This window comes from Rhinoderma darwinii, chromosome 1, assembly GCF_050947455.1.
Source record: "Rhinoderma darwinii isolate aRhiDar2 chromosome 1, aRhiDar2.hap1, whole genome shotgun sequence".
NCBI lineage: Eukaryota > Metazoa > Chordata > Amphibia > Anura > Rhinodermatidae > Rhinoderma > Rhinoderma darwinii.
Genome location: NC_134687.1, coordinates 220037748 through 220050930, shown reverse-complemented (window position 1 = coordinate 220050930; position 13183 = coordinate 220037748). Strand labels below are relative to the sequence as shown.

The following is a 13183-nucleotide window of genomic DNA, read 5'->3' as shown; positions in this document are numbered from 1 at the left end:
ATGCTGCAGTCGAGATTGACGGCAGCATCCAAGGCGTTGGAAAGAGGTGGGCGGCCCCCTCCGACAGCTGATTGCCCCCCTCCCCCGACGCAACGAGATCAGGGGGTGCCGATGGTTGTCATGACAGCCCAGGGGCCTTAACAGAAGTATTTGAAAATGACTATATGCCGCAATACATGAGTATTACATTGGGTTATACACTGGTTCAAGTCCCCTAGGGGGGCCAATAATGTGTAAAAAATGAAGAAAATAAAAATAATAAAAGTTAAAAAAAACAAAACATTTTCCCTCTAAAGTTACGTAAAAAAGAAAAAAAAAGGAAAACAAAATTGTTATTGCTGCGTCAGTAAAAGTCTGAACTATTGCAATATAGCGTTATTTAACACGCACGGTGAACGCCGTGAAAAATAAAAATGTAAACAGCCAAAATCGCTGTTTTTTGGTCAACTTAGCTGTAACAAAATGTAATTAAAAGTGATCAAAAAGTTGTATGTATCAAAAAATGATACCGATAAAAACTACAGCCCGTCCTGCAAAAAATGAGCCCTAACACCGGTCAATCGATGAAAAAAAAAGAAATAAGTTATGGTTCTCAGAATGTGGCGACACAAAACTAATTTTTTTAAACAAAAAGTTTTGTTTTTTTAAAAGTAGTAAAATCTAAAAAAAAAAACAAAAAAAAAAAAACTATATAAATTTGGTATCACTGTAATCGTATTGAGCCACAGGAGAAAGTTAAGTTGTCATTTTTACCGCATGGTGACAGACGTAAAAATGAAGCCAAACAATAGAATCACAGTTTTTTCCAATTTCAGCCCGCAAAGAATTTTTTTTCAGTTTCCCAGCAGGTTATATGTTACTTTAAATGCTACCAATAGAAACTACATCTCTTCCGGCAAAAAATAAGCCCTCACACCACAATATTCAAAAAGTTATGGCTCTTGGAAGGCAGGACGTGAAAAAGGAAAATAAAAAATAAAAAAAATGGCACCATTTATATAAGCAATGCCTAGAAGCATCATAAGAAGGACAATAACTTTTCAGTTGTCCAATCTATTTGCAGAATATTCTCATTAAAGGAGTGGTCCCATTATAGAGATTGGTGGCATGTAGCTGTAATATGTTAGCAATGTCCAATTGGCGGGGGACCGACTGCTGTGAACCTTACCAATGGCTATAATAAAGTGACCGCAGTGGTAGAGATATGCCACCAATATCCATGGTAAAACCGGGGAAATACAGACAAACAAGGGCCCTTGTGAAAAAACAGTGTATGGACCCCCTTCCAGGAATATACCTGCAACTGGTGATTTCGGGTAGTGTATTGAAGGTGTTAACTGATGGCTACAAGACTCCTTCCTCTTGCAACTCTATATATGACTGTAGACTTCTCAGACACATACTGCATCAGTTACCAGCCAATCACAGCGCTGCTTAAACAATCATTGAGGCTCTGTGATTGGCTGACTGCGATCATGCAGTGTCTGTGTATTTAATAGAAGAACCATGGATAGTGTGTACAGGGGGAGGGGACAGAAGTCGGATACTTGTTTTAAAACTCTGTGTCCAGAGTGGGCCCTCTCCCCACACTGGGCTATTCTGCAGCTGAAGAGGCTGCAATATGACTGCCCATGGATGAGACAACCCCAGCTAGTGGTACCACCACATGACAACAGTTCTTAAAGTGTCCCTCCGGTTATACTTTTCGGCAAAACCATCACCAAGCATAGAGAGACGCTCCGGCACGCTGGGGAATGGTACGCTGACTGGAGATTATCATGACCAGGTCCAAATAATTAGACCTATGCATGACACGCTAGGGAGTCGTACGGTTGCCAAGGCAACTGTACCGCCCAGCGTGTAGGAGCATCTCTCCATGCCCAATGTTGGTTCGGCAGGAGACTATAACTGGAGGGACACTAAGTCTTCAGTAACTGTCCCACAGGGACAACTATCAGAATATGTTGAACGAATTAACAGGTCACACAATAGTTCTCTCCTTTGAAGTAACGCAAGACTGTTTTCACAAGACATACACTTTCTAGATCACAAGCCAAAGATGGAATCTGAGACAGCTGCATGTCCATATCTCAGATAATCACAAAACAGAAAATGTAGTTTGCAAAGTCCAAAAGCAAAACGGCCAACAAATCAACAATTGATGTATTCAATCATGTACTGCGTTCAGTGTGCATATCATGGAAGCCGTAGTAAAGAATGCTATGCATGGCAGCAATGAATTTAGAGGCATGAAATATGATACCTGAGGGACGAGTTCAACCCCTCCAACAAATGCAGCTCCGTTCCGTTTTGCAATCTCAGCTTCTTCTGCCTTCTGCAGAGGGAAGGTATAAAAAAAACACAAATCAGGTCAGTCTTTCTGAAAAAACTTGGACTGAAGTAAAAACAAAAAAAAAAAATCCTTAGTTTCAGTAGATTCTAAACAATATCAGCAGAATCCATTAAACACATTGCTCTCATAAAACGGTTATTTAGATTACACATTCCTCCATACAAACATTCAGCATTCGACAAAAGAACATGAACTAAGGAAGTGGCAGCTAACACTCCCAGTGGCAGCTAACATTCCCAGTGGCAGCTGTGCTCGTTATCAAATAGACTAAATCACACCCTTCTCTCGACAATCAGCAGCACATAAAAACATTTCGTATATGCTATCCATGTTTAAATACCTTTTCAGCACTGTAGAGTCTAGATTCCATCCAGTTTGGCCACCAACCAGAATAGTATTCCTGCCACTGAGCCTTCCAGTAAAGCCACAGGATTGGACAGTGTTAGGATGGCCATTTTAGGCACCACAAGATGCTACATTAATCATAATACACCACATGGTCAAAAGTCTGTGGACACCTGACCCTCACACCTACATGAGCTTGTTGGACATCCCATTCCAAAAACATGGGCGTTAATATGGAGTTGTTCCCCCTTTTGTGGCTATAACAGGCTCCAATTATCTGGGATGGCTTTCCACATGATTTAGGAGTCTGTGTTTTGGGGAATTTGTGTCCATTCAGCCAGAAGAACATTTGTGTGGTCAAGCACGGATGTTGGATGACAAGATCGGGCTAGCAATCGGAGTTCCAATTCATCCCAAAGGCGTTTGATGGGTTTGAAGTCAGGACTCTGTGAAGGCCACTTGAGTTCCTCCACACCAAACTCATTACACCATGTCTTTATGGACCTTGCTTTGTACACTGGGGCACAGTGATGCTGGAACAGGAAAGGACCTTCCTCAAACTGTTCCCACAAAGTTGAAAGCATACAATGGTCTAAAATGTCTGAAGCATTAAGCTTTCCCTTCACTAGAACGAAGGCGCCATATTAAGAAATGCAGCCCAAGACAATTATCCTTCCTCTGCCAAATTTTAGATTAGGCACTATGCATTGTGGTAGGTAGCGTTCTCCTGGCATTCACAAAACCAAGTTGTCCATCAGGTCGCCAGTTAGTAGAACGTGATTCCAGAGAACAGATTTCCACTGCTCCAAAATCCAGTGACGGCGTTCTTTACACCACCCCAGCTGAAGCTTGGCATTGCGCTTGGTGTCCTTAGGCTTGTGTGCAGTTGTTCGACTGCGGAAACCCCTTTCATGAAGCTCTTGAACAGTTCTTGTGCTTATGTCCCTTTAGGAGGCAGTTTGGAAGACTGTAGTGAGTGATACAACAGAGGATAAGCGATTTTTACACACCAATGTGAGTTTCATAGTATACCGCTTCCAGGCTAAGCTGTTGTTACTTACAGTTGACCAGGGCAGATGTAGCAACTTGTGGCAAAGGTGGTATCCTATGACAGTGCCATGTTTAAAAATCACTGAGCTCTTCAGAACTATCCATACTACTACCAATGTTTGTCTATGGAGATTGCATGTTTGTGTGCTTGATGTTATGCACCGGTTTACAATGGGTGTGACTGAAACACCCGAACTCAATAATTGGAAAGGGTGTCCATATACATTTGACCATATAGTGTATGTCAGATATATTAGATGATTTCTCACAGCCTTGTGAGCCATAGTTGGGAACGTCATTCAACTCAAATAGAAACATATAAGTAGATAAACAAGAAAATAATATGGTAGTATACCAACTAAAAGCGGCAGTATTCGGGGTTAGGATATGTCCGCAATTTTGTTACTATGGAAGTTCTATTGCAGCCAGTGAACAAGTTCATAATTCAGAGCTCCTGTTACAAGCCACACAACTGGGTCTCATGAGCCACACATGGCTCTCGAGCCGCTGGCTGGGGACCACGGCTTTACAGTACAGCTAGTAACTAAGACACTTCTGGAGGACCCAAAGGTAACACATGCAGAACCGTTACATTGTGGACTTATATCAGGATGCTAGTCACTGCTCTTAAACTATTGTACAGATTTTAACATCAGTGTGAATAGTGTTATAAAGTAATAAGTCCCACGACACATAGAAAATTATTTGAACTTACCTCTGTAAATACTAAGACCTTATTTGGTTCTTTAACAAAAGGGAAGGGCAAATGAAGGTAGCCAACAAATGGATCAACTTTTTTCTGAAATGTAATATAAAAGAAAGAAACACTAAATATTCAGGGTAATTCTCAACTGTGCCTTAAAGGGGTTGTCCAAGATACCATCATATTTTCAAAAAGTGTTTCATACATTTCCCCTTAGACAGACAACATAAATAAAGCAGTATTTTAAAAAAAAATAAAAAAAAATCCACTTATCACATATCTTCTTTGAATTTAGCACCGTTTGTTTACATGCACTCCAGGTCCAGGTTTGTTGATGTTTCCTTCTGATAATACTTATTTTCCCTGCATGCATTGCAGGCTGTAATGAGCGTACATGTACAGCCTACCAAGAGTTCATGTGTGCTGTCCTTGCTCGTCCCCGCTGACATCCTTCCCTGTACTTGTGTCTCCTTGCAAACCTTCTTTTTTTGCACCCCAACACCTCTGTAGATGTCATCCCCCACCTCCATAGATGTCACACTCCCCCTCCCTCCACCTGTACCTAGCGATATTGTACCTCACCGAAGGAGCGGAATCCCACTGTGGTCGTGGATTCCGCTCTTGGACGCTTCGCTTGATGTCTCTGTCCACATATGGACAGAGACATCAAGCCATCCGTTCTGGTCCGGAATCACCGCCCACAGTGGCGCTATGTACATAAAGGCGGGGGGTGTTTGTGGGGGGTATCTACAAGTGGCTGTGTGTCACTTCCTATAAGGGGCTGTGTTTCACTTCCTATAAGGGGCTGTGTTTCACTTCCTATAAGGGGCTGTGTTTCACTTCCTATAAGGGGCTGTGTTTCACTTCCTATAAGGGGCTGTGTTTCACTTCCTATAAGGGGCTGTGTTTCACTACCTATAAGGGGCTGTGTTTCACTACCTATAAGGGGCTGTGTTTCACTACCTATAAGGGGCTGTGTTTCACTTCCTATAAGGGGCTGTGTTTCACTACCTATAAGGGGCTGTGTTTCACTACCTATAAGGGGCTGTGTTTCACTACCTATAAGGGGCTGTGTTTCGCAGGTGCCGTCCTTGTTCACTGTGAACACGCACAGGCTCGCTCACAGTGAACAACTACATGGGCTGGGAGGGCACTAAAGAACAAGCACCCGCAGAAGAGACACGTCACCAGTGACGTGTCGTATACCATCCGAGGTCTCTCTGGTCCGAGACCATGTGATGGGTATACGACACGACAGTGGAGGAGGCTGAAAACGTGACGTCGGAGCTCATGTGATGAGCAGGAAAAAGCAGCCAGAGTGGAGAACCGAAGCAAGATTGCAAGGGTAAGTATATTAAGAAATTGTAAATATGTGCAATGTGGTTGTAAATGTAAAAAAAAAAATAATAATCTCGGACAACCCCTTTAAAGGGGTTATACAGGATTAAGACAACATGGCTGCTTTCTTCCAGAAACAGCACCACACCTATCCACAGATTGTGTCTGGCATTGCAGCTCCATAACAATTTGTTATTTTTCTTATATACGATATAAGGTTTTTCTAAAGCAAAAGGAAACCACAAAATAATTAGGAATCTGTTGTGCGGCTAAATCATGTATTCATGCAGTAACAGTTACATTTATGATATTGCTAACATCATAACATATAAAATGTAGATCCCTTCTTCAGGCAAAAATGTTTTGCAAGCTTGGAAATCCAAAATAAAGCCTCCTATACAATCATATCTATACATACAGAGCCACATGACAAGCTATTTACCTTTTTCTCCAGTTTCATATCCAGTTTGAGTTCCACATATACGGACTGCGATGGGTTGGTAAAATCCAACCTCTGGAATGTTTTAAGCATCTCTATTGCAGTTTCTGGTTCAAGTACTGGTTTGGGGTAGTAGCGGGCCACATATACATCATCACTGGACTTCCATGCTGTTAAGCCAAATGGTTTAGAACGATCTGTGTCCTTTCTTTTCTCCAAAAGCTCTTCCTTGGTTAATCTTTTCGTAACCGGCTCTTTACTGGCTTTCTTTTCTTTGATAAATCTAATAAAAAAAGTGGGAAAAGGCAATGCACCTTAATAAACCTATCATTCTGACTACTGGGTGTAACTAAATTAATAGATTTCAACTAAAAATGTCATAGCCCAGTATTTGGGCAGAACCTAGAAACAAGACAGATCAAAGAAACACAGATATCAAAGGGGTTATCCGGGGACCAAAAATTGCTTTGCATTCATATTTTTATGTAAAAAGAAGTCACTTACTAATATACTTTAATTAAAAATTCGGTACGAAATGGTGCCGTTCAAACCCGGTGAACTGTGCCCGGAAGTGCTGGAGCTTTTTTAAGAACTACGCGCCGACATGGCCCCACATGACTGAGGGCTTGCTTCCTGTGCTGTTCGTGTCGGCGTGTTATCAAGAACATGTCCACAAGGGGCAGTCACATTGCCTATTGCTGGAGTCCCCGAGCAGAGCATCAGCAAGCGCTTTGCTCAGGACTTCAGCACTGCTCCCGACATACGGTCAGTGATTTCAGGGGTTTCCTATAGCTGGAGTTCCCGAGCACAGCATAAGCTGATGCTCTGCTCGGGGACTCCAGTACTGCTGCTGACGTCACTGTCCATATATGAACAGTGACTTGAGGGGTTTCCTATAGCTGGAGTTCCGGAGCAGAGCATCAGCTGATGCTCTGCCTGGTGACTCCAGCACTGCTACTAACGTCACTGTCCATATATGGGCAGTGACGTCGGCAGCAGTAGTGGAGTCCCTCAGCAGAGCATCAGCTGATGCTCTGCCTGGGGGAATCCCATACTGCTGCCGACATCACTGTCCGTATATGGACAGTGACATTAGTAGCAGTGCTGGAGTCACCAGGCAGAGCATCAGCTGATGCTCTGATCAGGGACTCCACTACTGCTGCCGACGTCACTGCCCATATATGGACAGTGACGTTAGTAGCAGTGCTGGAGTCCCGAGGCAGAGCATCACCTGACGCTCTGTTCGGGGACTCCACTACTGCTGCCGACGTCACTGCCCATATATGGACAGTGACGTTAGTAGCAGTGCTGGAGTCCCCAGGCAGAGCATCAGCTGATGCTCTGTTCGGGGACTCCACTAGTGCTGCCGACGTCACTGTCTGCTAGGTACAGGGTTTGAACGGCACCATTTAGTATAAAAATTTTAATTAAAGTATATTAGTAAATGACTTCTTTTTACATAAAAAAAATTGCTTTGCATTCATATTTCTAATTTTTGTTCCTCGCATAACCCCTTTAAAGGCTATGTACATCTTCGAAAGTGATTTTTTATTTTTTTTTAGTATTAAAAACGTCTATCAGTGTGTCTATCAGACACGCAGGACCCACTGACATTGAACCAGTCAGTCCCGCTGACCTGACGGATACAGAAGCTCTGTATATAGAATACAAAAGCAGCTGTATCTCAAAAAGTAAAAATTATTTTTAAGAAAAAGTAATTAGAAAGTTGCACCAAACACACTGATACAAATTTTTATTAGAAAATAAATAAAGTAAAAAAAATAAAAACTATTTCGAAGGTGTACATAGCCTTTGAGGTTGCATTGTTCCTTTGTATCTTAGGACAGTACGGGGTCTTCGAACCTTACAACTCGGTAGATCAAAAATGCTTTTGTCTAAGCAATATATTCGTATTAGAAATTTGACAATGTTCCAGCGCCGCCGGTACTAGGGTTCCTGACCACATCTTTTCAACGCCCATGTGACTTCAGCTGCCAATCAGTGGCTGCAGGAGTAATGTCACTTTTAATGCTATATCATTGATGTGGCCACAAATTTACTGCCGCAGTTACATATACATGGATGAAACGTCATCACAACACAATGACCACAGAACATGGTGCTGGACCAAAGTACCAGCAGCCTGAGAATGGGGAAAAATCTTTAATTGCCACTTGGAACCTGCTGAGCTGAAATTTAAGAGGTTGCAAAGCCCTTTTAAAAAAGTGCTATGTTCACATCAGCGACAGGGCTCCGTTCCGACTAGGGTATTCATCCTGTCAAAACGATGGAACCCTTGCACAACGGAGACAAACTGAAACCATTGGCACTGGATCCGTCACCATTGAAATCAATCAGTTTGTGTCAGTCAGTTCCGACGGAAAGCTATGACAGAATGGGGCCCTGACGCAGATGTTAATGAAGCCTAACTATGACCATCAATAGCCTCTGATTACAACTGACAAAATGCGTTCTAATAAGAAAGGCATCTGAAATAGAGAATAGCAGTTTTAAAGCAATACCTGCTCTTATTGTTCTGTGTCCACAGTTCGGGTATGTTCACACGCTTACTAAAAAACGTCTGAAAATATGGAGCTGTTTTAAAGGGTAAACAGCTCCTGATTTTCAGACGTTTTTTGTGCGATTTGCGATTTTTGCAGCGTTTTTTGCGCTTTTTTCAATAGAGTCTATGGAAAACGGCTCCAAAAACGTCCCAAGAAGTGTCCTGCACTTCTTTTTCGTGGCCGTTTTTTTTACGCACAAAAAAATTCTGCGAAAAACGCTATGTTGGAACAGAACGCCGTTTTTCCATTGAAATCAATAGGCAGATGTTTGAAGGCGTACTGCTTCCAATTTTTGGGCCGTTTTTCGGGCGTTTACGGCCCGAAAATAGGGCGTATGAACATACCCTTACTGTCTGTCCACAGTTACTGAAGCGGACACAGGAATACATATTTTATCACTACAAATGCATATACTCTACAGTCTTAGGCTGAGTTCACACAACCTATTTTCAGGCGTAAACGAGGCGTATTATGCCTCGTTTTACGCCTGAAAATAGGGCTGCAATACGTCGGCAAACATCTGCCCATTCATTTGAATGGGTTTGCCGACGTACTGTGCAGACGACCTGTAATTTACGCGTCGTCGTTTGACAGCTGTCAAACGACGACGCGTAAATTGACTGCCTCGGCAAAGAAGTGCAGGGCACTTCTTTGCCACGTAATTTGAGCTGTTCTTCATTGAACTCAATGAAGCACAGCTCAAGATTTACGAGCGTCTCAGAGCATCTCAGACGCCTCGTAAATTACGAGGAGGAGCATTTACGTGTGAAACGAGGCAGCTGTTAACAGTCTGTCTTTTCACACGTAAATGCCTCTCATCGTGTGAACATACCCTTATTCATTTCAATGGTAAAGCCGTCTGTACTTTACCAGATCAGATTAGTTCTAAAGGTGAACAGTTGCTTTAAATTTCATAGGACCATCACACACAATAATCATTGAGAAAAAAAACCACTTACTTTTTAACAAAAGCGGAATCTGTAGCGTAAAATCTTACAGCAGCCCGGCTTTTGTTTGTGATGGCGGAAGATGGACTATTAAAAGTCACCTTCTTGAAAATATGCCTGTGACAGCCATGAACAACTGAAAAACATTTTGGAAAAAAATTACTTATTAAATCCATGTTAGAGATTCATGTACAGATGTAGCCCTCTTTACCTTGACTTTTTTACGCAATAAATAAACAATGGCTAGATCTCTTATCTTGAATTTTTCAATGGCTTTTGTTGTGTAATATCCCGCTGCAGCAAGTTATCAGAATCAAGTTAAAGATGGCTACATCCGTACTAAGGGAACACTGTATGGGTGTGTACATTTCAAGAAACACTAAGACAATGTTTCCACAATCTTGCTGCAGAGGTGTCCGAAAATCCACTGCAAAATCTGCATGTGTTATATGCGGATTTCACCTTTTGCATAGCAATACAGCCACCGGGACTGCCGCTGCAGCCTCAATGCTGGATCTCCAGAGGCAAGGATAGTTAAAGAGGCTCTGTCACCACATTATAAGTGCCCTGTCTCCTATATAAGGAGATCGGCGCTGTAATGTAGGTAACAGTAATGCTTTTTATTTAAAAAAACGATCTTTTTTCACAAAGTTAGCAGCGATTTAAGTTTATGCTAATAAGCTTTCTTAATGCCCAAGTGGGCGTACTTTTACTTTAGACCAAGTGGGCGTTGTACAGAGGAGTGCATAACGCTGACCAATCAGCATCATGCACTCGTCTCCATTCATTTACACTGCACTAGCGATATAGTTATATCACAATGTGCAGCCTCATACACAAACCCTAACATTACTACAGTGTCCTGATAATGAATACACATGACCATCCAGCCTGGACGTCATGTGTACTCAGAATCCTGACACTTCAGAATCTTTTTTGTGAGATTCCGGCAAGTGAAACCAAATCTCGTTTAGCTCCGAGATCTCGCGAGATTTCGTATCCGTTGCTGGAATCTCACAAAAAAGATTCAGAAGTGTCAGGATTCTGAGTACACATGACGTCCAGGCTGGATTTCATGTGTATTCATTATCAGGACACTAGTAATGTTAGGGCTTGTGTATGAGGCTGCACATAGTGATATATCTATATCGCTAGTGCAGTGTAAATGAATGGAGACGAGTGCATGATGCCGATTGGTCAGCGTCATGCACTCCTCTGTACTTGGTCGAAAGTAAAAGTACGCCCACTTGGGCATTAAGAAAGCTCATTAGCATAAACCAAAATCGCTCCTAACGTTGTGAAAAAAGATCGTTTTTTTTAAAAATAAAAAGCATTACTGTCACCTACATTACAGCGCCGATCTCCTTATATAGGAGATAGGGCACTTATAATGTGGTGACAGAGTCTCTTTAAGTATTGCTTTTTTGGTTTATTCAATTTCCAGCCCCTAATAAAAACAATTCACATCCCGGATAACCCCTTTAAATTATTTGTAACACATGCAATCCATATGGGGGTGGGCGACCTATGGGACACCTGCTGATCACGACAATGAAGGGAGCAAGGTGGCACTCCCAGCCACCTGCCACGCAAGGAGCTGCATTCCAGTGAATGTAGTAGATGTGCTTTATTCTGAGATCTGGTGGGGTCCCGGAAGTTGGACCCCTATGATTTGTAAGTGATACTCCATCACTAACCATAATGGGAATACCAATATTCTGCTGGAAGACGCTTACGGATAACTCTGCAACTCCCCATAGACTACAATAGAGAGCGCCGTGAACATCAGGGTATGTGCACACACAAACTCAAAAACTTCTGAAAATACGGAGCCTGATTTTCAGATGTTTTTTAAGCCACTCGCAATTTTCGCTGCGTTTTTTTTACGGCCGTTTTTGGAGCTGTTTTTCTATAGTCTATGAAAAACGGCCCAAGAAGTGACCTGCACTTTTTTTACATGGCCGTTTTTCAAAACAGGCGCGTAAAAAAAAGTCCAGTCGGAACAGAACACCGTTTTTCCCATTGAAATCAATGGGCAGATGTTTGGAGGCGTTCTGCGTCCGAAAATAAGCCATGTGAACATACCCTAATAGAGTATGAAAGGCTCCGACAATCTCAAAAGGTACAACCCGGGACAGATGACCTCCGTTCTCCTGATACGTGGGGATATGAGATATATGGTTGCTGCATTGATGCCAAGTCACATCAGATGTTCTTGTTTTGCATTTCCAGTCTTCTGCCATCTCTTGCACCAGTTTAGCTCCTAACAGCACATCTTAAAACAATGGCTACTTGGACAAACACTTTTGTTACGCCCATGTCCAAGGTATGTATACATAGATCTCCATATTATGAACCCACTACTAGCTGCAGCCTCAGACCTCTATCTACCTCTCTTACTAAGCACTGGCACACACATGCACTGCTCTTTTCAATAAACTTTATTTGAACAAAAACCTGGACAACCCATCTGACAGAATTCAGAGAACAAGGACACATTAGTGACATGCAATTGACACTAATGAACACGTCCACAGCTCTGAGAGACTGATTGTATCATACACAAATAATCACCGCGGCCATGATAACATATAACCCTGCAGCACATGTGAAGATAGTCACTGACCTGCACGCAGGCAGCACACAGGAGCAGCCATGACCTACACTGGAGGCGTGTGCGCGCCGGAGGAAGGGGAGGGCTGAGAGGAAGAGGCTGGGCCGGAGCTGGGAAGAGAACGTACACTGGGGAGGTCTCATTTCTCAGCCCTGCTGTCAGACTACGCCGGCAGATAACGAGCTGAAGTCGCTTGATGGATGCGGTGGTTCTATTTTCATTATTATACCAGAAATACGTCTGTGGAAGTGAAACTGCATTACTACTATACAGTGTAAAAAAAGGGCGCCAACGAGGGGGTGAACGTCGGATGTATTAATAACACAGAACACGTTTTTAGTAGTACCAAAGTTTGGACAAAATATGTGAGTGAAAATAATTCACCCCAGGGACAGGGTTATGTTAACATTTGCCACATTTTGTAGCGTAAAATGTTTGTATTAGGGCTTGTCCACACACAACAGCATTGCAGCAAAAAAATTCTGTAGCAATTCCGTTGAAAGTCAGGCTTTCCGCTCCGTTTTTCCCAATGTTAGGAGATGGAGACGTCCCTGAAAAACGCAGCATTTCTGGACGCTTTCCGTAACAGGAATTGACATGCTGCGGTCCGAAAAATACGCACTGCAGGTTAATTTCGGCTCGGAAATTTTACGCAGCATGTGGTTGAGATTTGTTAAATCTCATTCGCTATGCTGGTACTGTATTCTGTGGCGTTTTTTCTGGCCAGAAAAAACTGCAGCAATTCCGTTAAGTGTGAACGAGCCCATTGGCTCTGAAGTACGCCTGCAAACCGCTTCCCATTGATTTCAATGGGAAGTATACCGTGTAGT

At 42.6% G+C, this 13183-nt stretch overlaps 1 protein-coding gene across 2 annotated transcripts in view; it reads right to left on the bottom strand.

Moving 5' to 3' along the window:
* Positions 1 to 12549, bottom strand: part of MRPL1 (mitochondrial ribosomal protein L1) — a 50352-nt gene extending 37803 nt beyond the window's left edge. The window contains exons 1-5 of one of the 2 annotated variants that reach the window (XM_075849851.1): positions 12366 to 12549; positions 9752 to 9875; positions 6232 to 6511; positions 4464 to 4547; positions 2264 to 2335 (exon numbers count right to left, since the gene is read on the bottom strand). In XM_075849851.1, coding sequence (XP_075705966.1) covers positions 2264 to 2335; positions 4464 to 4547; positions 6232 to 6511; positions 9752 to 9875; positions 12366 to 12396 — 591 coding nt within the window. In that variant the 5' untranslated portion in view covers positions 12397 to 12549. The remainder of the gene's footprint in view (positions 1 to 2263; positions 2336 to 4463; positions 4548 to 6231; positions 6512 to 9751; positions 9876 to 12365) is intronic. The other variant, XM_075849850.1, reaches the window with a different exon arrangement.
* Between the last annotated feature and the right edge of the window lie 634 nt (positions 12550 to 13183).